The following is a 25,465-nucleotide window of genomic DNA, read 5'->3' as shown; positions in this document are numbered from 1 at the left end:
TCTGCACAGTGGATATATATTCAACGAGGAAAAGTTCTTTGCAAGCTCTTTGAGCAGTTCGTTCATTCAGTATCGGAAATGATAGAAATGCAGAGATATAAGCCAGCATATTACAGCTAAGCATAAGAGATAAATGATTTCCTCAACTAGTACCAAAGAATCTGATAAAATAATACATTTTTAATTGAGAAATTCAGATTAAGATACATTAAGAGAGAAGTTTAATGGACTTCCAAACTGTATATCATCATTAGTTTTTCAGTCCCAATGACTATTTGAACACACTGCAAGCAAATTTTTAAGTGCCAGAATAAAATCTATTGCAATAATAAAAATATAATCAATCCACTTACTCTTGCAGAGATTATCAAAGATCTAAATTCCTTGTATTTTAACAGCATAGCCATGGATGCAAGTAATCACAATACAGAAAAAAAATTTCTCTTTGCTTGTACAGTATCTTTCTAGTAAAAAGTCAATTGCTGGTGAAATCCCTTCTAGTTCAGACATCAGAAATGATAGCAAATTTCTCTTACTGAGTTGGGAGCTAATGAGGAAAATTGTACTGTTTTTGGTGGAGGTGATACGAATACAAATTTTGGTGGCTGTTCGCATAAAGGAGCAGACAATCTTATTGAAAGCATGACTGTTTCTAGGGAAGAGGTTAACTCTATGTGCTATTCTGCATAAGGCTGCCCAGACAACAGCTGATGTCCTTTCCACTGACAATGAAGTAATTGTCATGAATTGTCCTCTTCTGTCAGCATTTATATGCTTTGAACTGGGTGATAAAAAGATTTTTGTGAATTTGATGGCATTCAGTATTCTTCAGTTCTCTCACATTTAAAAACTCATTGGCTCTCTTTAACAGATGCAGTTGAGAGAATCTTTGGCTTATTTGGAGCCTGGAATAATACATTATTTCTAAAGAAAAGACTCCTCCAAATTCCTGTTGGCTTTTAAAATAATCCATTGAGTGAAGCTTACTTATTTCTAGTTCAGTTTTCAATATCTCTTTAGCAATAGGATTGTGAACATCAAAAGTAGAGCAAACAGTGTATCTGAAACACTCCATTGTTTCAGGGAACTTGTTGAATGTATTAAAGAAAGAATGACAAAAATGTATTCCTTTACATGCCAAGGTTGTTCTTTTAAGAGACAGCATGACTTAAGAACAAGAAGAGATATTCCAAGCTGCCATTATCTTTTAAAATACATTTCATGAAATCAGAAAGAAAGATGATAAAGGAACATTTTTAAAATTTGTACATTTAGTCACTATCATACACTCTAGGCATTCTTAGATTATACCATCTCAATCTTTATTGAGAAGGAATGCCTAGAGTGTATAATGATAGTGACTAAATGTACAAATTTTAAAAATGCTTTTGCATGAGGAAGAACAAAGGAATGTCATTACTGCAGGGTGCTGAAAATAGATGGTAATTAATATTTTAAAATCTCAACTTATGTGTGAGACTAATGCAAAAAATGTTTATTTGGTACAAAATTTACATTTTGACTAGTGCATTTCCTAATCTAACTTATGTAGATAGCTTGGTTGAACACCATAAGTACATGGAACCTTGGGTAGGACATGAGATTTTGTTGGTTTGTCCAGAGTGATGCCCCAATGAATCCTAGAGTGATTCGATCAGTGAGTGGAAAAGTATTTGCAAAGTCCCCTTCCGGGAATGGTGAGCACAGGGAGAAATGCAACCTCCCCAAGTTGAATTCCTGATATTCTCACAAGCAGTGTGGATATCCAAAGCAATAAGCTCAGCCCCCAGTCTTGGGGTTTGTTCATATGAAACTTAACCCCACAAAGGATAGGTCAAGCCTACTTAAAATTTAGGCCTAAGAGTCACCCCCAAGAGAGCCTCTTTTGTTGCTCAGATGGGGCCTCTCTCTCCAGCCAACACAACAAGCAAACTCACCACCCTCCCCCTGTCCACATGGGACATTACTCCCAAGCGTGTGGACCTTCCTGGCAACGTGGGACAGAAATCCTAGAATGAGCTGAGACTCAGCATCAAGGGATTGAGAAAACCTTCTCGACCAAAAGGGGGAAGAGTGAAATGAGACAAAGTGTCAATGGCTGAGAGATTCCAAACAGAGTAGAGAGGTTATCTGGGAGTTTATTCTTACGCATTAAGTAGATATCACCTTGTTATCCAAGATGTAATGGAGAGGCTGGAGGGAACTGCCTGAAAATGTATTGCTGTGTTCCAGTAGCCATGTTTCTTGATGATGATTGAATAATGATATAGCTTTCACAATGTGACTGTGATGATTGTGAAAACCTTGTGTCTGATGCTTGTTTTATCTACCTTGTCAACAGATGAGTAGAACATATGGAATAAAAATAAATAATAGGGGGAACAAATGTTAAAATAAATTTAGTTTGAAATGTTAGTGATCAATGAAAGGGAGGGGTAAGGGGTATGGTATGTATAACCTTTTTTTGTTTTCTGTTTTCATTTTATTTCTTTTTCTGAATTGATGTGAATGTCCTAAGAAATGATCATGATGATGAATATGCAACTACGTGATGACATTGTGAATTACTGATTATATATGTAGAATAGAATGATCATATGTTAAGAATGTTTGTGCTTCTTTCTTGTCATATTTTTTTAAAAATTTAAAAATTAATAAAAAAAATTTTTTTAAGTACATTTCATCCCTTGAAGATACTGATTCTTTTACATGGATGATAACTCCTGCAGCATGGGAACAAGTAGAATCATCATTTTTGGTGTTGAAGAAGGAAATAAAAATTGAAGACAGTACACTATTTTGTAAATGGACATTTTACAAAGTCATTGATCAAGAGAAGCAATGTAACCCTTAAGGATGGAAAAGCAAGTTATGTCATGAAAGATGGTTTTATGTGCTTCAACAAATCAAAATTGAAGAGCAAAAAAAGGAGTAAAAAAGACCTAAATAAATAGAAAGGCATTCTACATTCATGGATTGGGAGACTTAATATCGTTAAAATGTCAATTCTGCACAAAGTCATTTAAAGATTCAGTGTAATCCCAATAAAAATTCCAACACTCTTCTTTGAAGAAATGGAAAAGCCAATCATCAAATTTATATGGAAGGGTAAGGGGCCATGGATAGACAACCTTCAAAGCCATCTTAAAAATGAACAAAATTGGAGGACTGATACTTTCCAATATTAAAACTTAGTACAAAGCCACAGTAATCAAAACAGCATGGTACTGGCACAAGGATAGATATATAGAGCATAGGAATCTAACTGAGAATTCAGAAATAAACCCTCATGTTTATATCCAACTGATTTTTGACAAGGGTACCAAATCCACTCATTTGGGAAGGAATAGTCTCTTCAACAAATGGGATACCAGGAAAACTGAATGTCCAAGTGCAAAAGAGTGAAGATGGACCCCTACCTCACACCATACAAAAATCAACTTAAATTGGATCAATGTCATAAACATAAGAACCAGAACTAAAGAACTCCTAGAAGAAAACCTTGTGTTAGGCAATGGTTTCTTAGACTTTATATCCCAAACACAGGCAACATAAGTAAAAATAGATAAATGGGACATCATGAAAATTAAAATTTTTGTGATCAGAGGACATTATCATGAAAGTAAAAAGACACCCACTCAATGGGAGAAAATATTTGGAAACCACAAATGCGACAAGGGTTTAATAAACGGAATATCTATAAAGAAATCCTATAACTCAACAAAAAAGCCAACCCATTTTAAAAATGGGCCAAAGACTTGAATATGCATTTCTCCACAGAACTTATACAGATGGCTAAAAAGCACGTGAAAAGATGCTCAACATTATTAGCTATTAGAGAAATGTGAATCAAAACTTCAATGAGATACCATTTCATACCCACTAGAAGGCTGCTATTTAAAAAAATCAGAAAATAAATATTGGAGAGGATGTGGAGAAATAGGAACATTCATTTATTGTTGGTGGCAATGTAAACTGGTGCAGCCACTGTGGAAGACAGTTTAGCAGTTCCTCAGAAAATTAAGTATAGAATTATCACATGACCCACTTCTAGGTATATACACCCAAAAGAATTGACAACAAGGACTCAAACAGATACGTGCACACCTATGTTCACAGTGGTTTTATTCACAATTGCTAAAAGATATAAAAATTCAAGTATCCATCAACCGATAACTGATGGTTCACACATGACAAAGTATTATTTAGCTATAAAAAAGGAATGAAGTTCTGATACATGTGAAACATGGACAGACCTTGAAAACATCGTTTTTAGTGACTAAAATAAGCCAGGCACAAAAGGACAAATATTACGTGATGTCACTGATATGAAATAATTAGAATAAGCAAACTCATAGTGTTCAGAATGAATATAAGTGATCAGGGGGGTTGGGATAGGAAATGGGAATTAGTGCTTCAATTGTACAATTTCTCTTTAGGTTGATTGCAAATTTTTGGTTATGAATGGTAGTGAAGGTAGCATAAAGTAGTGAAATTGTAATTAACAGCCCTGAATTATATATGTAAATGTGTCTAAAAGGGGGAAATTTTAGGTTGTATCTATGTTACTAGAATACAAAACATACACAGGACTATACAGCACAAACAGTGCACCCTGTTATAAATGATGGCCCGCTCCCCAGAAACCTCCACACGCTCCCACATTTCAGGGGGCCCGTGGATCCCAGATTCTGAAGTCCTCTACTCAGTCCGGGTGCTCGGCCGCCCCCATCCCCAGCCTTTCTCACCACTTCCCGTCTCCCCCAACCTCCACCCCTTTCCCCCCACCCTTGGGGTGGGGCGCTCGCCCCCTGCTCCTGCTCCAGGGCGGCAGCTGCTCACCTGGAAGGAGTGGAAGAGGTACCAGAAGGCCCAGGCGTTGATGACGTTGTAGTACATGGAGAGGAAGAAGGACACCACGACGCTGGCGACGCCTGCGAGGGAGCAGAGGTCCGGCTGCTGAAGACCCCACACCCCTCCCTGCCCTCCACAGCCACTGGCCAGCACTGCCCTAGGATGTGCCCCCAGGGCCTGCCCTGGTTTTCTCCTCTATAAAATCTGTTAAGGAAAAAAACTTCACCAGGCTTTTGTGAGTGTTAGCAGGGACCGGCACCGGGCCGTGCATGGAAAGGGCTATTTCTCTTCTCCAGCCTCTCTCCCCAGCCTCTGGGGCACGAGGCTGATGGCAGTCTCTGAAAGCTGGGCACCAGGTACTGTGCTAAGCACCTCCTAGGCCTTTGGACCTCACAATGCTATCGTGAAGTGGGCACTATTACCCCTATTTCACAGAGGAGAAAACTGAGGCATAAGACCACGCAGCTAGTAAGCTGCAGAACTAGGATTCAAACCTATTGTGAGAAGCACTGCATCTCTGCCAAGTGCTGCCCTCATGCCAGATACTACAGTTGCCCCCTTCTCAGTCCACCTGAAGTTGAGCCACTTGGGCCAACCCTACCCCTTACAGGTGTGGGTGTGTGTGACAGGAGGCAGGGCAGAGGGAGGGAGGGCTGGGGCTGCCACCACCCTCTGGTCAGGCCAGGGTTGGGGCTTGAGGTAGAAAAAGGCTGAAAACAAGTGGTAAGCTGAACTGGCCCATCCCGGCCCTCAAGAGCCACTGCGCACATCACTTCCCAGCCCCACACCCTGGTCATCTTGTTAATAGTCTGAAATCAGCCATGGCAGAAGCATTCATACTACAAATATCAGCAAATGCTATCTGCCAGGGTTCCTCCCTGCAGCTGCACTGTGCCCAAAGAGCTGGCTGTTAAACATTTACCAGCACCCCACTGACTGGCACAAATGCTGCCTTTGAGAAGCCCTCTGTGATTGCTTACTCGGGCAGATCATAGAACCACACACCTCTGTGTTTTAACAGCCCTGAGAGATGAGGAGGCGGTTTGGGTTTGGAGATGATTTGTGGAGGCCACAGGTCACATTTCTCCTGCCTCACGTACAAGTTTACACCTTCTCGCTCCTCTGCTCTCCTGCCTGCCTTCCTTTCTGGGGATGGGAGGGGGAGCAGAACTGAAGGTGGCCTTCGCTGGTCAAAGTTCCTCCGAGGCAGCCTTGGATGGTGAGAGCTTTCAGGGCAGGTTAACCATCTCCCGGAGGTGCCCAGGGACACTAGCTTAGGTAGTCAGGTAAGTCAGGGATGGCCAGAGATGAAGCAGCACCCCTCTTGCTATCCATGTATGTCTCTGCTTCCGTACACTTCATGCATCCTCTCAGTGGGGCTATGAGGACTAGATGAAGTCGTGCATATATATATATTATATAGACCGGGTCCATAGCTGGTGCTCGCTATGAGAGAGAGATGCTGTTAATAAGCAAGGAAGAGTTATGTGAATCTGCAGAACTGCTGCTAGATAGATCTTTGAGTTATAGCCCCACTTTGTTGAATTGCCCTTTCCCTTATACAGATGAGGAAACTGAGGCCCAGACTATCAGTTCCCAGGGTCCCAGAGCCAGACCCTTTCTGCCCACATTCAATGGCAACCCCTGCTGAGCCCTCTGTCCACCCTGGTCAAGAGCTCTCTCTTGGGCTTCTTGCTTGTCCCTTGCTCCAGTAGCTTTGCCAATGACACTGAGCCCCATCCCTGGACTGCCAGGATGGAGTGTGGGGGTCCCCAGGTGAGAGAGGGCCTCACATACCCACTCCGCTGAGGTAAGGGCTGATGGTCCTCCAGGCGCCAATGCTGCCCTGCCGCATGCGCTGTCCCACCACCAGTTCCAAGTACAGGAGAGGCATTCCCTCCACGATGAGCATGATGAGGTAGGGGACCAGGAAGCTACCTGTGGGTGACCAGAGCCAAGAGCCAGGATAGCATGATTAGCTTTATTCTGCCACCCACCAGACCTCTGTGCCCACATCCTTCCACCCATCCTCCCCTCCATACTCTAGTCTTTCTACTAGTCTTTTCATCCTTCTATCTTTCCATCCATCCTTCCTCCTTTCTTTCTACTCATTCTCAATCCTTCTGTCCTCGGTTATAGCTTCTCATATATCCATCCTTCTCTCTTTCCTCTCATCTGTCTACCATTCAGCCCTCCATTTATCTTCCTCATTCATCCAGCCATCTGTCCATCCATCCATCATCCATCCATCTTTCCAGCCTTCTGCCTTCTATCCATCCATCTTTTTATCCTTATTTTCTCACTCATACATCCATTCTCCAATCTTTCACTCAACCTCCATCCTTCCACACACACACCATTCCTCCCTCCCACTCATTCACTCTTTGCCCTTCCTCTTATCCTTTCATCCAATATTCCATCTGTTCTAGTCTGCCAAAGCTGCCAGAGTGCAATACACCAGAGATGGATTGGTTTTTAATAAAAGGGGATTTATTTAATTAAAAATCTGTAGTTCCTCAGAGGAAAGGCAGCTAACTTTCATCTGAGGCTCTCTGTTAAATGGGAAGGCACATGGCGATGTCTGCTGGCCTTCTCTCCAGACTTCTGGGTTCCAAGGCCTTTCCCAGGGCAATTCCTTTCTGCATTTCCAAACATCTGGGCTGAACTGCAAGTGCTGAGATGAGGTATGCTGAGCAGCTTGGGCTGTGCTACACTGAACTCTCTTCTGACCTCTCTCTTTTAAGCCTCCAGCTAATAAAATTAAACATCACTCACTGCGGAAGGCACTTCCCTTACCTGGCTGCAGATGTAATCAGCCATAGATGAGTTTCACATGCTAATGATTCAAGTCCACAACAAAAGAACTAGGCACCTAATATAACTTATGCAGACAGCTTAATTAACACCATAAGTACATGGAACCTTGGGTAGGACAGGGGGTTTGTTGGTTTGTCCAGAGTGATGCCCCAATGAATCCCAGAGTGGAAAAGTATTTGCAAAGTCCCCTTTGGGGAATGGTGAGAACGGGGGGAAATTCAACTTCCCCAAGTTGAATTCTTGATATTCTCACAAGCAGTGTGGACATCCAAAGCTATAGGCTGAGCCCCCAGTCTTGGGGTTTGTTCACATGAAACTTAACCCCCCAAAGGATAGGACAGGCCTACTTAAAATTAGGCCTAAGAGTCACCCTCAAGAAAGCCCCTTTTGTTGCTCAGATGTGGCCTCTCTCTCCAGCCAACACAACAAGCAAACTCACCACCCTCCCCCTGTTTACGTGGGACATGACTCCCAGGGGTGTGGACCTTCCTGGCAATGTGGGACAGAAATCCTAGAATGAGCTGAGACTCAGCATCAAGGGATAGAGAAAAATCCTAGAATGAGCTGAGACTCAGCATCAAGGGATTGAGAAAACCTTCTTGACCAAAAGTGGGAAGAACGAAATGAGACAAAGTGTCAATGGCTGAGAGATTCCAGACTCCAGAGGTTATCCTGGAGGTTATTCTTTTGCATTAAGTAGATATCACCTTGTTATCCAACATGTAATGGAGAGGCTGGAGGGAACTGCCTGAAAATGTAGAGCTGTGTCCAGTAGCCATGTTTCTTGATGATGATTGTATAATGATATAGCTTTCACAATGTGACTGTGTGATTGTGAAAACCTTGTGTCTGATGCTTGTTTTATCTACCTTGTCAACAGATGAGTAGAACATACAGAATAAAAATAAATAATAGGGGGAACAAATATTAAAATAAATTTAGTTTAATCAAGAAACGAATCCCATTTACAATCGCAACTAAAAGAATAAAATACCTAGGAATAAATTTAACCAAAGAGACAAAAAATCTATATAAAGAAAACTACAAAAAACGGTTAAAAGAAACCACAGAAGACCTAAATAGATGGAAGGGCATACCGTGTTCATGGATTGGAAGACTAAATATAATTAAGATGTCAATCCTACCTAAATTGATCTACAGATTCAATGCAATACCAATCAAAATCCCAACAACTTATTTTTCAGAATTAGAAAAACCAGTAAGCAAATTTATCTGGAAGGGCAGGGTGCCCCGAATTGCTAAAAACATCTTGAGGAAAGAAAACGAAGCTGGAGGTCTAGCGATGCCAGACTTTAAGGCATATTATGAAGCCACAGTGGTCAAAACAGCATGGTATTGGCATAAAGATAGATATATCGACTAATGGAATCGAATAGAGTGCTCAGATATAGACCCTCTCATCTATGGACATTTGATCTTTGATAAGGCAGTCAAGCCAACTCACCTGGGACAGAACAGTCTCTTCAATAAATGGTGCCTAGAGAACTGGATATCCATATGCAAAAGAATGAAAGAAGACCCATATCTCACACCTTATACAAAAGTTAACTCAAAATGGATCAAAGATCTAAACATTAGGTCTAAGACCATAAAACAGTTAGAGGAAAATGTAGGGAGATATCTTATGAATCTTACAACTGGAGGTGGTTTTATGAACCTTAAACCTAAAGCAAGAGCAGTGAAGAAGGAAATAAATAAATGGGAGCTCCTCAAAATTAAACACTTTTGTGCATCAAAGAACTTCATCAAGAAAGTAGAAAGACAGCCTACACAATGGGAGATAATATTTGGAAATGACATATCAGATAAAGGTCTAGTATCCAGAATATATAAAGAGATTGTTCAACTCAACAACAAAAAGACAGCCAACCCAATTACAAAATGGGAAAAAGACTTGAACAGACACCTACCAGAAGAGGAAATACGGATGGCCAAGAGGCACATGAAGAGATGCTCAATGTCCCTGGCCATTAGAGAAATGCAAATCAAAACCACAATGAGATATCATCTCACACCCACCAGAATGGCCATTATCAACAAAACAGAAAATGACAAGTGCTGGAGAGGATGCGGAGAAAGAGGCACACTTATCCACTGTTGGTGGGAATGTCAAATGCAACCACTGTGGAATGCAGTTTGGCGGTTCCTCAAAAAGCTGAATATAGAATTGCCATACGACCCAGCAATACCATTGCTAGGTATCTACTCAAAGGACTTAAGGGCAAAGACACAAACGGACATTTGCACACCAATGTTTATAGCAGTGTTATTTACAATTGCAAAGAGATGGAAACAGCCAAAATGTCCATCAACAGAAGAATGGCTAAATAAACTGTGGTATATACATACGATGGAATATTATGCAGCTTTAAGACAAGATAAACTTATGAAGCATGTAATAACATGGATGAACCTAGAGAACATTATGCTGAGTGAGTCCAGCCAAAAACTAAAGGACAAATACTGTATGGTCCCACTGATGTGAACGGACATTCGAGAATAAACTTGAAATATGTCACTGGTAACAGAGTCCAGCAGGAGTTAGAAACAGGGTAAGATAATGGGTAATTGGAGCGGAAGGGATACAGACTGTGCAACAGGACTAGATACAAAAACTCAAAAATGGACAGCACAATAATACCTAAGTGTAAAGTAATCATGTTAAAACACTGAATGGAGCTGCATCTGAGCTATAGGGTTTTTTTTGTTTTGTTTTGTTTTTTACTATTATTACTACTTTTATTTCTTTTCTCTATATTAACATTTTATATCTTTTTCTGTTGTGTTGCTAGTTCCTCTAAACCGATGCAAATGTACTAAGAAACAATGATCATGCATCTATGTGATGATGTTAAGAATTACTGAGTGCATATGTAGAACGGTATGATTTCTAAATGTTGTGTTAATTTCTTTTTTTTTTCTTTCTTTCCGTTAATAAAAAAATAATAATAATAAAATAAATTTAGTTTGAAATGTTAGTGATCAATGAAAGGGAGGGGTAAGGGGTACGATATATATAAATTTTTTTTTCTGTTTTCATTTTATTTCTTTTTCTGAATAGAAGCAAATGTTCCAAGAAATGATCATGATGATGAATATGCAACTATGTGATGATATTGTGAATTACTGATTATATATGTAGAACGGAATGATCAAAAGAGGAATGTTTGTGTTTGTTACATGATTTTTGGTATTTAAAAAAATAATAAATAAATAAATAAAAGTACCATCACCTGGCCAAGCTGACACCTGAACCTAACTACCACATGTCCACCTCTTGTCAACTTGGCAACTATACATGTCACCTTAGACCATACTTAATAAAATACATTCACTTCATCACAACATCACAAAATCCTCAAATCATTTCAGTCACAATACAAATATAATACAAGCTCAATAATAGCACAAAATCTCATCCAAGTATGCTACAAGCAAGGTCTGTTCTAGGGCAAAAATTCTCTTATGGTTCTGGACCTGTGAAACTCAAAACTAGTTACCTGCTGCCAACATACAAAGGAGGGACAGTCACAGGATACACAGTGTCATTCATAGGGAAAATGAACACAAAAGTCACTGGAACCAAACAGTTCTGAAACCTGCAGGGCAAACTCCACTGGATTTCAAAGCCAGAGAGTTATTTATCCTCAAGGCTTTAGAAAGTGGCAGTCCCACACTTTCCAAGAGCCTACACAGTGACTTTACTCTCTCCAAACACTGGAGTGGCTGCAATCTTAGGGAACATTGGGGAGACCACCTTTTTGTTGGCTCCAGCCTCTCAAAGGTTCAGGGCAGCACCTGGGATCTCTGCCACCTCCGGGCACCTGCTCAACCATTTCAGAACAATGAGGTGGCAGCAGGCTTCCCCCAATTCCCAATTTATGCGCTCCACCCTCTCCAATGCCTGGAACAGCAGAAAGACCACCCTCTGCAACTGGGGCACACTCACCCTCTCCATATATATGGGTGGGTCCACTCTCCTGGCCTGAGGTTTCTTGGCTTCAGACCCTAGCTTCCATGGTCCTCATTCTGCAAAGTCCGACTTGTCCTTTTTCTGTCCAAACTGGCAGCGGTTCTCTTTACACCAACAGTCTCTGCAAAGCTTTCCAGACCTTCTCCATCAAGCTCCTCACAGTTCCTCCAAAATCTTCCCCTTATCCATCCAAAAGAACCCATTCCATCATGCCTGGTATTTGCAAACTGCAGCAGCACTTACTTCTCCAGTACCAAACTGTTCTAATCTGCCAAAGCAGCCAGAATGCAACACATCAGAGATGGATCAGCTTTTTTTTGTTTGTTTTTTTTGCATAGGCAGCCACCGGGAATCAAACCCGGGTGCCCTGCATGAGAAGCGAGAATTCTGCCACTGAGCCACTGTCACACCAGCCTGGATCAGCTTTTAATAAAAGGAGATTTATTTAGTTAAAAATCTGTAGTTCCTCAGAGGAAAAGCAGCTAACTTTCATCTGAGGTTCTCTGTTACATGGGAAGGCACATGGCGATGTCTGCTGGCTTTCTCTCCTGGCTTCTGGGTTCCAAGGCCTTCCCCGGGGCAATTCCTTTTTGCACTTCCAGACATCTGGGCTGAACTGCTTGAGCTGTGCTGCTGTTGAGCTCTTTTCTGACTTCTCTCTTTTAAGCTTCCAGCTAATTAAATTAAACATCATTCATTGCAGAAGGCCCTCCCCTTAGCCAACTGCAGATGTAATCAGCCATAGATGAGTTTCACATACTAATGATTCAAGGCCACAGCAACAGAACTAGGCACCATCACCTGGCCAAGTGGACCCCTGAACCTAACTACCACACCATCCATCCATCATCCATTTTTCAAGCCTTCTATTTTTTATTCATCCTTCCATCCTTTTATCTTCCCACTTATGTATCCATTTGTCTGTCTATCCATCCATCCATCCATGGATTATATGTAATCATGTCAGTTGCTAAAATATTTAAATATGTCCATCCTGCATGGGGTTGGGGATAGTTTCCCAACCCCATCGAGTGTTTGCCTTCCTCAATGCCTCAGGTGCCCCAGCCCCTTTGCCAAGAAGCCCCATTCCATCTTATATTTCGGTAATCAATGGTTGATCTGAGTCAGGGTCACTGAGTTGCTAAATATTTTGAGTATCGCCCCTGAAACTGTCCATCCAGTTGTCCAACTCAGCACACTTCTGCTGGGTTTTGCCCCCAGCCCTGATAGTGCCCCACAAGGAAGTGATGTATTGAACAACCATTTTATGAAGCACTTACTCTGGGCCAGGTGCTGAGCTGGGTGTGGGATGGGAGATTGGCAGTGCTCCTCTCTGCCCTTTATGGGTCATCTGGGCAAAGGAATCTCAGCTGCCTCCTCATTATCCAGGCCTGTTATCTTCAGAGATGAGACTGGGACTTGGTGTGCATGTGTGCAGGGCGAGGGGTCTCCAATGGACAGGGCTTCAAACCCCTACCTCCTTTTACAAAGAACATCCATTTGTATTTGCTTTATATAGTGGCCTACAGCTTAAAATTTCACTTTAATAACGAATACTATGACTAATAAAAATTTCAAGCTATCTGCAGGCAAGTGCCCTTGGTGATGGTGGGGAGCCAGGAACAATGAATGGAGCTATGGAAATCCCCGCCATTGTCAGGCCAATGGGCAGCAGGCCACCTGTGGCAGGGTCACCCACCCACTTCTGGCCCCAGCAGATGGCTGACCTAATGCATCTCCTGTTGTTCCTGCCCAACCTTCTCCTGTCATCCCCTCGGCCACCCCTCCCCCAGTACCCAGCTCCTTGGCAGTGGACCTGAAGAAAAGTCCAGTGGCAGAAGAAGGCAGGACTTCTGATTAAAATAAAACCCTGCCACTACAACTGCAGGGATTAAGGCTGCACATGAGGGGTAAAGGTAAACAATGAAATACATGTGCTTACAAAAATATATGCTGCTCCCCAAAATGCATCCATTGTACATACGTGTCATCCTGTGATCCAATTCTCTTACCCCACGGTATTGCACAAACACGCTCTCCCAACACGCAATGGACCTCTGCATCACCCTTTAAATGTCTGTTCTATGACAATGAACCCCGAATTAATTTACTCGATGCCTGGGCATGTAGACTGTTTCCAGTTTACTGCCATCATAAACAAAGTTGAGGGACAAAGTCTGGTTCGCCGGTTTGGTTATTTCCTTAGGATAGAGATCCCAGAAGCAGAAGTGCTGGGATAATGACCAAGCAAAAAGCAAGCATGCCCTGGAAAGGAAGGCTGTCACTGGCTTGTGCCTAGGAGCGTGTCCCCATCCCCCAGGCATTCTTTATAAATTGCTGGCCAGGCCAGAGTGGAGAAGCCTAGCTGCAGGGTGTTTCAACTCCCCCAGCATTTTATTTGGCTGACTGGTCTCCTGTGGGTCCTTGGTGATCAGGGCTCTGTTCTCCCACCTTTGTCTTCACTGGCTCATGTATAGTCCTAGAATGAAATCACGTCCCCTCATTTCTCAATTCTGTTTGGAAAGCTCTGCTAGGCATGCTCTCTTTCTGCAGAAACTTGTTTCAGCCACTTCAAGGTTCCTCTCGGTTGTCAAAGAGCAAGGCTATCACAACTACCACTGTGAGATTTCTGACAATTTCCTCTGAGCAACAGTCAAGCCCTCAGTGGTTATAATATAATCTCATTTTCACCCGAGGTGTTAAACAGTAACTGCACGAGGGATGGCCAGGTCCAGGGAAGGAGTATCTCTTTAGACTGTCCACTGCCCCTGCCTAAGGTGGAAATCCGAGGGTCTGGTGCCAAGGCGGAATGGGGAACTTCAGCCCTGACCATCCGTAATTTCCACCACTCCACATTCCCCACCCTCCTTGCCGCCACTCATCCAAATATACAGACAACCCAGGTAAATTTGCTCTGCAATTACCTTTTCAACAAATGGTGCTGGGACAACTGAGAACATCCATATGCAAAAAAAAAGGACCTCGATCCATGCTTCACATTTTATAGAAAATGAGAAAAAGAAAATTCAGAATGATCATAGACCTAAAACTATAAAACCATAAAACTTCTTGAAGAAAACCCAGTAGAAAATCTTTATGACCTTGGGTTAGGTAAAGACTTCTTAGATACATCAAAGGCATTATCCATAAAGAAAAATATTGATAAACTGGACTTCATTAAAAAGTTCTGCTCTGCAAAAAACACTGTAAGAGTATAAAAAGATAAGCTACAGACTGGGAGAAAATATTTACAAAACACACATCTGACAAGGACTTCGGCTCCAGAATATAGAAAGGATTCTCAAAATTCAATAAAAAGAAAACAAAGAATCCCTTTAAAAAGGTGCAAAAGTTTTGAACAGAGATTATGCCAGAGAAGACACATGAATGAAAAGAAGGAAATGAAAAGATGCTTGACATTAGTGGTCATTAGGGAAATGCAAATTCGAACCACAATGAGATGCCACTATATTCCTATTAGAATGGCTAAAATAAAAAATATTGGCAATACCAAGCACTGGTGAGGATGTGGAGGAACTCCCACACATCGCTGGTGGGAATGTAAAATGGTACAGCCACTTTGGAAAACTGATTGGCAGTACCCCAAAAAAGCCATGTTTTAATCTGGATCCAATCTTGTGGGGGTAGCCTTTTCTTTCAATCCTGACTCAATAGTGTAGGGCAGAAACTTTTGATTAGATTATCTCCACAGAAATGGGGCATGCCCAAATGTAGATGTGACCTTTTTTTTCCTTGAAAAAAAATTTTTTAAATGGACATAAGATTTGAATGATACGTCAACAAAGAAGACATATAGATGGCAAATAAGCACATGAAGAGCCTCAACCTTATTAGGCAGTATTTATCCAATTTAGAATCATGATGATATGCCATTACATAGCTCTGAGAATGGCAAAAAACAAAACAAACACAAAAATAAATACAAGGGGGTGCGAGGGTAGTTCAATGGTAGAAAATTCTTGTCTGCCATGCAGGAGACCTGGGTTTGATTCCTGGTTTATGCATTTCCCAAACAAGCAAGCAAACAAACGAACAAAGAACCAACCAAACAAAATATTCAACAAATGGTGCTGCAATAAGGGGATACTCACATGGAAATAGAATGAAAAGCAAGCCCCACTATACAGCATACAAAAATAAAATAAAATAAAAATAAAAATATACAAAAAACTGATAATACTGTGTGCTGACAAGTATGTGGAGCACTTAGAACTCTCATGTTCTGCTAGTGAGAACACAAAATTGAACAGACTCTTTTTATTGCTTTTTAAATTTTTGATATATATTATACATTCACATATCATGTAATCACCCAAAGCGTACAATCAATGGTTTACAATATCATCATGGGTGTGACCTTTTGATTAGTTGGAGACATGACTCCACCCTTTCAAGGTGGGTCTTGATTGGTTTACTGGAGTCCTTTAAAAGGGGAAACATTTTGGAGAAACTTCAGAGTTGATATAAATGCTTGGAGAACAGAAGTGACAGAGCCCACACAGTCAGAGACCTTTGGAGAGGAAGAAAGAAAACACCCTCAGGGAAGCTATTTGAAACCAGAAGCCAAAGACCCAGCAGATACCAGCCACATGCCTTCCTAGCTGACAGAGGTGTTCCAGACCCATTGGCCTTTCTTGAATTAAGGTATCTTTCCCTGGATGCCATAGTTTGGACATTTTTATAGGCTTAGAACTATAAACTTACAACTCATGTAATTCCTTTTTTAAAAGCTACTCCATTTCTGGAACATTCTGGAAGTATAACAAATTAATACATGTGCATTTGTTAAAACTTAGAAGCATACGCCAAAAAGAGTGAATTTTACTGCATGTAAATATATCTCAATAAAAGAAAAATGTGTTTTGCAATCAGTTTGAAAACAAGTGCACTAACCAACCCCCCTCCCAACTGGACTCCTTGCCATGCCCTTTTGATATAAAAATGCTGATGCCGGCACTGCCTGAGGAGACACTGGCATCAGGAAGAAGCTGATGGGGCTTGAAAAGGGATGCAATTATTGCCATGTATCCTGATGGGCATACTGAGGTGAATTAAACACGGCCACGCATTCTCTGCTGCTCCTGCCATCCAGAGGTGGAGTCTGTCTCCCAGCCCTTGAACCTGGGTGGACCATGACTTGCTCTGAACAAGAGAATGTGGTGAAAATGATGCTGTTGCGTATTTCAGAGTGTAGGTCTCAAGCAGTCTTGCCATTTCCACCTTCGTGCTGCCCTGAGACCACTGCATAAGGAGTCCAGACTCCTGGAGGCTGAGAGGCCACGTGGAGGGGAACCATGTGCCCCAGCCAGCTGCCAGCACCACCTGCCAGGTGTGAGGGGGGCCATCAGGGACCCTCCTGTGAATGCAGTGGCATGAGCCCACCCAGGTGAACCCCCATGGAGGACCCATCTAGCCCAGTCACAGAATTTGAGAAATGATTATTGCCATTTGAAGCCACTACTTTTTTTTTTAACCTCTCAATACTTCGCTGTGTATTTCATAAAAGCAAGGGCATTCTTTTATCTATCCCAGTACATTTAGCAAAATCAGGAAAGTAAGATTGATATAATGCATTATTTTACCTATATGTCATATTAAAAATTCACTGGTTGCCCCACTAAAGTACTTTTTCTGGTTCATGGTCACAATCAAGCATTGCATCCAGTTATCCAGTGTCCTTTTTGGGACAGCCCCTCCATCTTTTTGTCCTTCATGACTCTGACACTTCGGAAGAGTATAGGCCAGTTATTCTGTAGAATGCCCTTATTTTGGGTTTTAGCAATAATACCACTAAAGTGACCCTGTATCCCTGTCAGGAGGCATATGAAGTCAATTTCTTCCATTCTTGGTGACGTCAATTTTTGTTCACTTGGTAAAGGTGGTGTCTGCCAGGTTTCTCTGCTGAAAGTTACTATTTCCCCCTCTGAAATTATTAAGTATCTTTTAGGGAGCTATTTTGACAGTAGGCAATTTTCTTATTTCTCATCATACTTTGCCCACCAGTTTTAGCATCCATTGAGGATTCTTGCCTGAAACTATGATTACTATGATGGTTGCCAAATGGTGATTCTCTAATTCCACCCCTCAAATAGATAACCGACGCACACACCCAGCCCTGTGTGAGTGTGTCCTTGCCATGTGTTAGTTTGTGCAATCCGGCATGGGGGTGGGGTGGGGGACATTTACTGTCACAGAAGGATTCAGAAGATATAAAGCCAACTCAGCCTGGTTAACTCACCACCACCTCCCCAGCATCCACCTTCACATCTCCACTTGGTTGCACTCCCCTCCCATTTCCTTACACCTTGAATAAAAGCCACACTCCCTCCGTCCCTTGGGCCTCAGAGGTTCTTGGGGACAGGGCCACTGACCCCTCTGTTAGTTAGGGTTCTCTAGAGAAACAGACCAACAGGAGATAGCTGTAAATATAAAATTTATAAAAGTGTCTCACACAACCGTGGGGACACAAGAGTTCAAAACCTATAGGGCAGGCTGTGAGGTTGGCAATTCTGATAAAGGGTCTTGAGGAACTCCACAGGAGAGGCTCGCTGGCTGAAGAAGCAGTGAAAATTCTCTCTTCTCCCTTAAAAGTCTTCAACTGATTGGATTAGATCTGGCTGATTAGATTATCTGGTTTGTGGGAGGCTCGTTGATGTAATCAGCCACAGCCGCAGTCAGCTGACTGATAATTTAATAAACCAGCCTTCTGGTTTGTCAACCAGCCACAAAATATCCTTGCAGTAGTGGTCAGGCCAGTGCTCACCTGACCAGACAACTGGGTATCATCACCTGACCAAGTTGACACCAGAACCCAACCCTCACAGGCCCCTCTCCAATGCCCCTCTTGCTGTTCCAGCCTCGGGACAGATGCCCGTGCTGCTCCCTCAGCCTGGATCCTTTCTCCCTTCCTTCAGGTTTCTGTCCAAACTTGTACACCTCCAAGTGGCCTTCCCTGTCTCCCCCAGCTGAAACAGCCCCCAAGGGTCACCCTTTAACTTCTTACCCTGCATGCTGGTTTGAAACTATTATGTACCCCAGAAAAGCCATGCCCTTTTAATCCTGATCTAACATGGCAGGGTGGAAAATTTTGATTAGATTATCTCCAGGGAGATCTGGCACGCCCAATTGTGGGTGTGACGTTTTGATTAGATGGAGATGTGACTCCACCCATTTGGAGTGGTTCTTGAAGGGTTTCCCAGAGTCCTTTAAAAGGGGAAACATTTTGGAGAAAGCTCAGAGCAGATGCAGATACTTGGAGAAGAGTTGGTTGAGAGCTGACAGACATACAGATGTTTGGAGATGCTTTCAGTGCCAACAGAGAGAGTAGAGGCCTAGACATGGGTAGAGCCCAGCAGACGTCACTCTGTGCCATCCCATGAGGTGCTAAGCAAGCCAGAACCCAGAGTTGTGTCCTGGAGAGCTAACTGAAGGCCCACAGATGCTTAGAGAGGAATCTCCTGGTATCAGAAGCTGGAAACAGGGGAATTGGGAACAAGGACCAGTAGACACCAGCCACATGCCTTCCCAGCTGACAGAGGTGTTCTAGACAGCATCAGCCTTTCTTGAACGAAGGTAATCTCTTGTTGATGCCTTAATTTGGACATTTTCACAGCCTTAGAACTGTAAACTTGAAATAAATTCCCGTTATAAAGCCATTCTAATTCTGGTATCTTGCATTTGGCAGCAATAGGAAACCAATACACACTACTTAACTTTCCTTTGGAGCAGTTATCTATGCAAAATCATGCTATAATTTGATTTGTTTATTCAGTTATTGTCTGTTTCCAAACTAGCATGTAAGCTCTTATTCCTGTCTACCAAGCATAATGAAAAATGGCAAGCATAACATGATGATAAATATAAATGGATCAAACACCTCCACTAATAGATAATGACCCTTTGGGTTATAATAGCATAAAACTAGAAATGACTTAAAGTTCCATAATTGGAGAATGGTTAAATAAATTATGTTACCTCTTTAAATTCAATACTATGGAGCTACTTAAGTTTGTATTTCAGGGAACATCAATTGACTTTGGAAATGCTTATAATAGATTAAATTTTTAAAAAGTCAGATAACAAATTATATATAAAATGTACCTCTAATTTTTTTTAAGCAAAAAAAAAAAAAAGGTAACACTCATTGTCTCTGAGTGGTGGAATTTAGGATGATTTTGTAATTTTGGCCTTTGTACATTTCTGTATTTTTCAAATTTCCTACCACAAACATGTATTAAATGTGTAACCTGAAAACACATACAATATGTTATTCTAGAGGACACTGTTATTTATTTTTCTAATTACCTTAGCCAGTTCCTTATCTACTTGCTAAACTCAAGAATCTCTCTGGAAGAGAAATTGCTTTCTGTATGAAATTTACCCTTTCAATCCCTTGCAAGGGCTTTGAGAACCAAGAGACAGCTGCTATCAGCGGCACACACTCGGGCTTCGAACTTCCTTCCATTTACATACCTTTCTCCTCTACAAAGAGCACAACAGGGATTTTTCAAAATCTGATTTTTTTTTTCTTTTTTGGGGTATGTGTATGTGTGCTTAATTTGAGGACCACAAGTTCCCAGGTACTGTGAAGCTGCTGCTCTGGGGACCGCCACACTGCGGGTTCCAATGCTGTATTCTCTACAACCAGCACCCCCCGCCCTGCCCTGCCTCCTCATGCTTTCCTTTTCCTCATGCGCAACCTTCCACCTTGGAGTCACATCCAGTCACTGCTTTGGAAATGAAAAAACAGGTGGGAAAATGAAAGTCATCCTCACTCACTCTGATCCCCAGACTTCATTAGTCTAAAACTTCTAGAATTCCTCTCCTGTTCTCTCCCCTCCCTCTCCATCCCTTGGCCAACCCCACCTCACCAGCTACCCAGCATGTCTCCTACTTGGCAATTAGTAAATCACAGCTCTAACCAGGCCGTTCCTTGCTTAGAATCCTGGTTTTGTTCTCCGAGTAAAATTCCATCTTCTTAGCCTGGTACCCAGTGTCCTTCAGGATGCTGACTCTTCCTCACCTCCAGTCTCCATTACTGCCATCACCAGTCCCCAGCCCCCACGTCACTGTCACACAGAATATTGGGCCGCTCCTCCCACGTGCACGCCCGTCAGTGCCGTTTGCACACGTGGTTTCCTTCGCCCGGAATGTTTCACCCCTAACTCTACCTGATGAGCTTGAACTCATGTCAAAACCTAGATTAAACATTCCCACTGCAGGAAGCCTTCCTGGAGTCCCTTGGGCAGTTAGTTCTTCCAGAGATGTTTCAGTGAATCTTCGGAATGTTTCTCTGTTAAAGCTCTTCCTGCTCTGTGCTGAAGGGACCTTTGCACAGCTGCCCTGACCTTAACTGAGGGTGATCCCTGTCTCTGTGCACCCACCGCCACCAGCACAGGACCTGGCCTGTAGCAGATTCTCAATGAACTTTGAATGAATGACTTCAACTAAGTGCCTGTAAGGCTTATATTGTTTATTGTTTAATTGCTCTACGCTCCTTCCTATTTCACAAAGGAGGTAAGACAGGGGGTTTAAGCCATGGCGACACGGTAGAATCCCACGGGGAGCTTTAAAATTCCTTGGAGCCATGGCTTCTCAAAGTGTGGTTCACAGACCAGCGGCAGCAGCACTGTGGGGGAGGCTGTTAGAAATGCAGAGGCATCGCTCTAAGCTCTGGCCTCTGTCCCAGGCAGGAGCAGAAGGGCCTTTGTGTTGAAGGAGGGTCTGGAACCAGAGGGTCACGGTCAAGTGTCCTGACTCCTCCCTCTTTATCATTCAAGAATCATATAGAGAAAATTTAAGGGAAAAAAATGTCCATGTTCCCACCAGCCACACAACCGTTCTCATTTCTCCACTCTCTTCCACTATTTCAGCATAAGTTTATATAAAAATAAACTGACAAAGGAATATGATGGCTGAATTGATATCTCTTTTAGTTTCCAGTATTTTAGAGCAGCTAGAAGTAAAATTGTGGATTTCTAAACTATGTCAAAGTCTGAAATATGTTCTACAACTAATTGTAGTGCTGTGCTTTGAAATTTATAGCTTTTTTTGTATATATGTTATTTTTCACACAAAAAAAGAAGGAATAAAGTCGATTGTGATGATAAAAAAATATTTAAGCCCTCTAGCCTCCTATACTCTGGAGCAGCTAGAAGGAAAAATCTGAGAGGATCATATGGTAGCCCATGACAAACTCTGGGATCTGTCCTATAACTATTTGTTGAAGAGTGCTTTGAAAGCTATTGCTTTTTTATCTCTGTGCTTTGTATATATGTTATACTATATCATGAAAAAAGTTAAAAATCCAAAAAATAAAACAAATTGATATAAAATGCCTATGAATATATACATAAAAGTAAAATTTGTTTGTTTGCTCGTTGGTGTATAGACCATTTGCATCCTGATTTATTCCTGAGCTAACTACAGCCCTAGACTTGGACATGGCTGCCCCAGACCTGCTGACTTTGTCAGAAAGAGATCTGCTGAGGCTCCTGCAGCTGCCTCGGATTTTCTCCAGGCGGGCAGCCCATGCCGTGCAGCGATGTTTGGAACGTGGAATGCAAGCTTCCGAATTAACATTCCTCGTGCTGGGCCTGGCCCAGAGACCAGGAAGGAAACAAGCCTCCCCAGTCACAGGCAGAGCCCCGTGGAAAGGAGCACGGGCCCTAATCCGTTTTATTCTGGGAATCACCTTGGCGCACCCAGGCTCCGCAGTTTATAAGCAAACTCTTTGTTTGCGGGGGGTGATGGGTCACAGCTCTGTTCCTCAGGAAGTCACATACATCCCTTTGACTCTCTCCTGGTGTGGTTGGCTTACCCTTTTACCTTTAGGGAAAGGATGAGTTTGAGCTACTGGGAATCGGACAACAGAAATCACTTATTAAGAAGTGAAGCAAAAAGCTGAGGAAAACCACCAGCATCCCCCACCTCGTTTCCTTGGAGGCTCTTCTTAACAGACCTTGCTCGTTCATTCAACAAAGATGTACTGGGTGCCTCCTATCATCACCCTGCCACTTCAGAGATTGGGCTAGTGGGGAAACAAAGTCACTCTTGACTGATGTGCAATGCTTCTGACTGCGTGGCTCATCTGGAGAGCAACTGAGAGAAGGGGATGTTTGGCCTGACTTTGAGGGAGGAGTGGGTGGTCTCCAAGCTAAGGGCAGCATCCAGGTGCAAAACACATGGGCAACTGTGTTGATGCAGAGAGGTAGGCATCGTGGCCAGAGAACTGTTCAGAATAGCTGGATCTGGGGGCAAATGTAGCAGGATAAGTAGCAGGAAATGAGGTGGGAACATGAGCAGGTGTTAGGCGGTCAATGGCCTTGTGTGCCAGGATGAGCTTTTGGTCTTTATTCTGCAGACACTTATCCCTTAGAGGGTGCCACCTGCCCTCCCTCCATCCATCCACCCACCTGCCAATCCATCCTCTACCCATCACCCATCCATCCTTCAACCATCCTCTGTCTGACTGTCTGTCTGTCTATCCATCCAACCATCCATCCCTCCATGCATCCATGCATCTAGCTGTAATCTATCTATCTGCCTTCCTAATCTGTCAAGCATACTCAGTACCAGGCACAAGACTCTTCTTGTTTCTTTTGCCTAGGCCCGCAAGGCTTGAGGTTTCCCTGGCAACTCGTTGGTCTATGTCCTACGTCAGAGCTACTCAGCCCCACCTGTGTTCACCTGCAGACTGTTCAGGCAATGCTATTGTTATAAACTAGGAATTAAACAATGATGTGACAGGAGTCACACATGGCCTGATGTTTGAGAAACCTGTATCCGGGAAAAAGGCATTACGGCTAATTGTGCTGAGCACAGAATGAAGTGGATACTTTGTCCTGACAAGGAATCCTCTCAAATCAGTCATCAAACTGCTAGAGCATACACTGTTGTGAAGTATGTGCCCTTCACAACACTCTCAGCAAAGTATTTATGCATAAATTATAATCAGAAATCAGAGAATTAAAACTACCTGTTTTAAAACTCTGTGGATTAACCATTTGTAGAGTTATTTTTGAGATGGTAGAAGTAAGGGGAAGAGAGAGCAGGGTTTTAGGTTTTGGTCATCTTTGGTCTAACATTTCTTGTCCTTTATGATGAAAAAATCATTCATGCTGATTTTATAGAAGACATAAGACACACACAGTAGAAGGCAGCAGACAAAAATCACCCCCAGATAACTATTGCTAACAGGGTGGTTTCTTTCATTCTTTATTCTGCGCATATTTTTAAACATAACTGAGATCAACCGTTTTATACAGCTTTGAATCCAACTCCCCCTCCCTCCACCTAATATATAATGATTCAAGAAAGTACTCTTCTGCATGTTTCTGAAAGCACTATTGTAACGGCTACAAAGGTGCAGCATAATTGCATGGATGTACCATAATTTATTGAACCAAGTCCCTGTACTTAATGGTATAGGTAGTTTCCGGTGTTTTGCTCTTATTAAAAGACCGTAACAATCCTTCTATTTTGTACCGTCAGTCTAAATCTCCAATTATTTCTTTAAGATAGAATTCTAGAAATGAGGTAAAAAAAAAAAAATTCACCAGCGACTTATAGACTGCCAGACTAACTTGGCCTTCACCAAGGCTCTTTGGCATGTCACAGAAACTGCTCCCAGCTCCGTGTAAGGGGACACGTGTCAGTGTGCCACCGTCTGACTCCTCAGGGTGCAGTGATGCTTTAGAGGGAAATTTTGTAAAAAACAGAAACAGGGCGAATTTGCCTTTCCTGCCTTCTATGATTCCAAACGCAAACCAAACGTTTAATAAAAAGTTTAAAGAAATGGCTCAAGATCCATTTTAACCTGCATTTCAAACTTTGGAATCTGAGAGTTGTAAAACGTGTTGCCGTTGAACAAAATCTCCCACTCGCTTTCTTACAACTAAGCGTAGTCGTAATCAGGTCTCCTTTCGAGGGGTTAAACAATGTCCCCCGCGCCACCTCTCCAACCCCCACCCAAGCTCAAAGAGGGCAGCCTGGCCAAACAAGAGTGTGGGTGGGGGTCTTGGCTGCCCCTGGCACGGGGGAAGGGAGGGCTGCACAGGAGCTCCGGCCCTGGCATGAGACGACCTGGATGTGAATCTCGGCTCTGTAACTTGGGGCAAATCACTTCCGCACCCTAAGCCTCAGCTTCGTGGTCTGTAAAATGGGCCCAAGCGCGTCAGGCCCGAATGAACTTGCGCAAGGACAGCGCCCGGCCGCGTCCCCGCCCGGGACCCGCGCAGCCCCGCGGCCGGTGCCGGCGCCCGCGCCCGCGCCCGGCGAGCATCCGCACTCACCTCCGCCGTACAGCTGGCACAGGTAGGGAAAGCGCCACACGTTGCCCAGGCCCACGGCGTACGAGATGCAGGCAAACACGAACTGCAGCGGGTTGGCCCACAGCGGCCGCGCCTTCTCCATGGCCGCGGGGCTCCGCGCTCAGCTCCCACTGGGACGCCCGGCACGGCGGTTTTGGTGCGCGGCCGCCAGGCGCGTGGTCCCGCCCCGGCTTGGCCTGGGGGGGCCCCCGCACCTCCACCTCCGCCGCCGTCGCCGCCGCGGCCGCAGCTCGCCGGCTTTTTAATTGCTAATCTCATTAACGGCGCGCCCGTCGGAGGGGCGAGGCTGGTAAATGGCTGACGGCGAACCCCACCCCGCCCGGCCGCCGCGGCCGGGAAGGCGCCCGAGATTGCCGGGTCCAGTTCCGCGTGCGGGGCCCTCCGGGTCGATGTCGGCGGGGAGTCGACGTGGGCCGGGAGACTCCTTGGAGCCGCCACGTTCCCTCAT

The 25,465-nt window shown here is 43.3% G+C and overlaps 1 protein-coding gene across 1 annotated transcript in view; it reads right to left on the bottom strand.

Moving 5' to 3' along the window:
* SLC6A20 (solute carrier family 6 member 20) overlaps nucleotides 1-25,142 on the bottom strand; it is a 43,384-nt gene extending 18,242 nt beyond the window's left edge. Inside the window, exons 1-3 of the mRNA XM_077129567.1 lie at nucleotides 24,979-25,142; nucleotides 6,652-6,792; nucleotides 4,843-4,934 (exon numbers count right to left, since the gene is read on the bottom strand). Coding sequence (XP_076985682.1) covers nucleotides 4,843-4,934; nucleotides 6,652-6,792; nucleotides 24,979-25,099 — 354 coding nt within the window. The 5' untranslated portion in view covers nucleotides 25,100-25,142. The remainder of the gene's footprint in view (nucleotides 1-4,842; nucleotides 4,935-6,651; nucleotides 6,793-24,978) is intronic.
* Nucleotides 25,143-25,465: the final 323 nt, after the last annotated feature.

This window comes from Tamandua tetradactyla, chromosome 15, assembly GCF_023851605.1.
Source record: "Tamandua tetradactyla isolate mTamTet1 chromosome 15, mTamTet1.pri, whole genome shotgun sequence".
NCBI classification, from domain to species: domain Eukaryota; kingdom Metazoa; phylum Chordata; class Mammalia; order Pilosa; family Myrmecophagidae; genus Tamandua; species Tamandua tetradactyla.
This window is presented reverse-complemented; position numbering and strand designations above follow the sequence as displayed.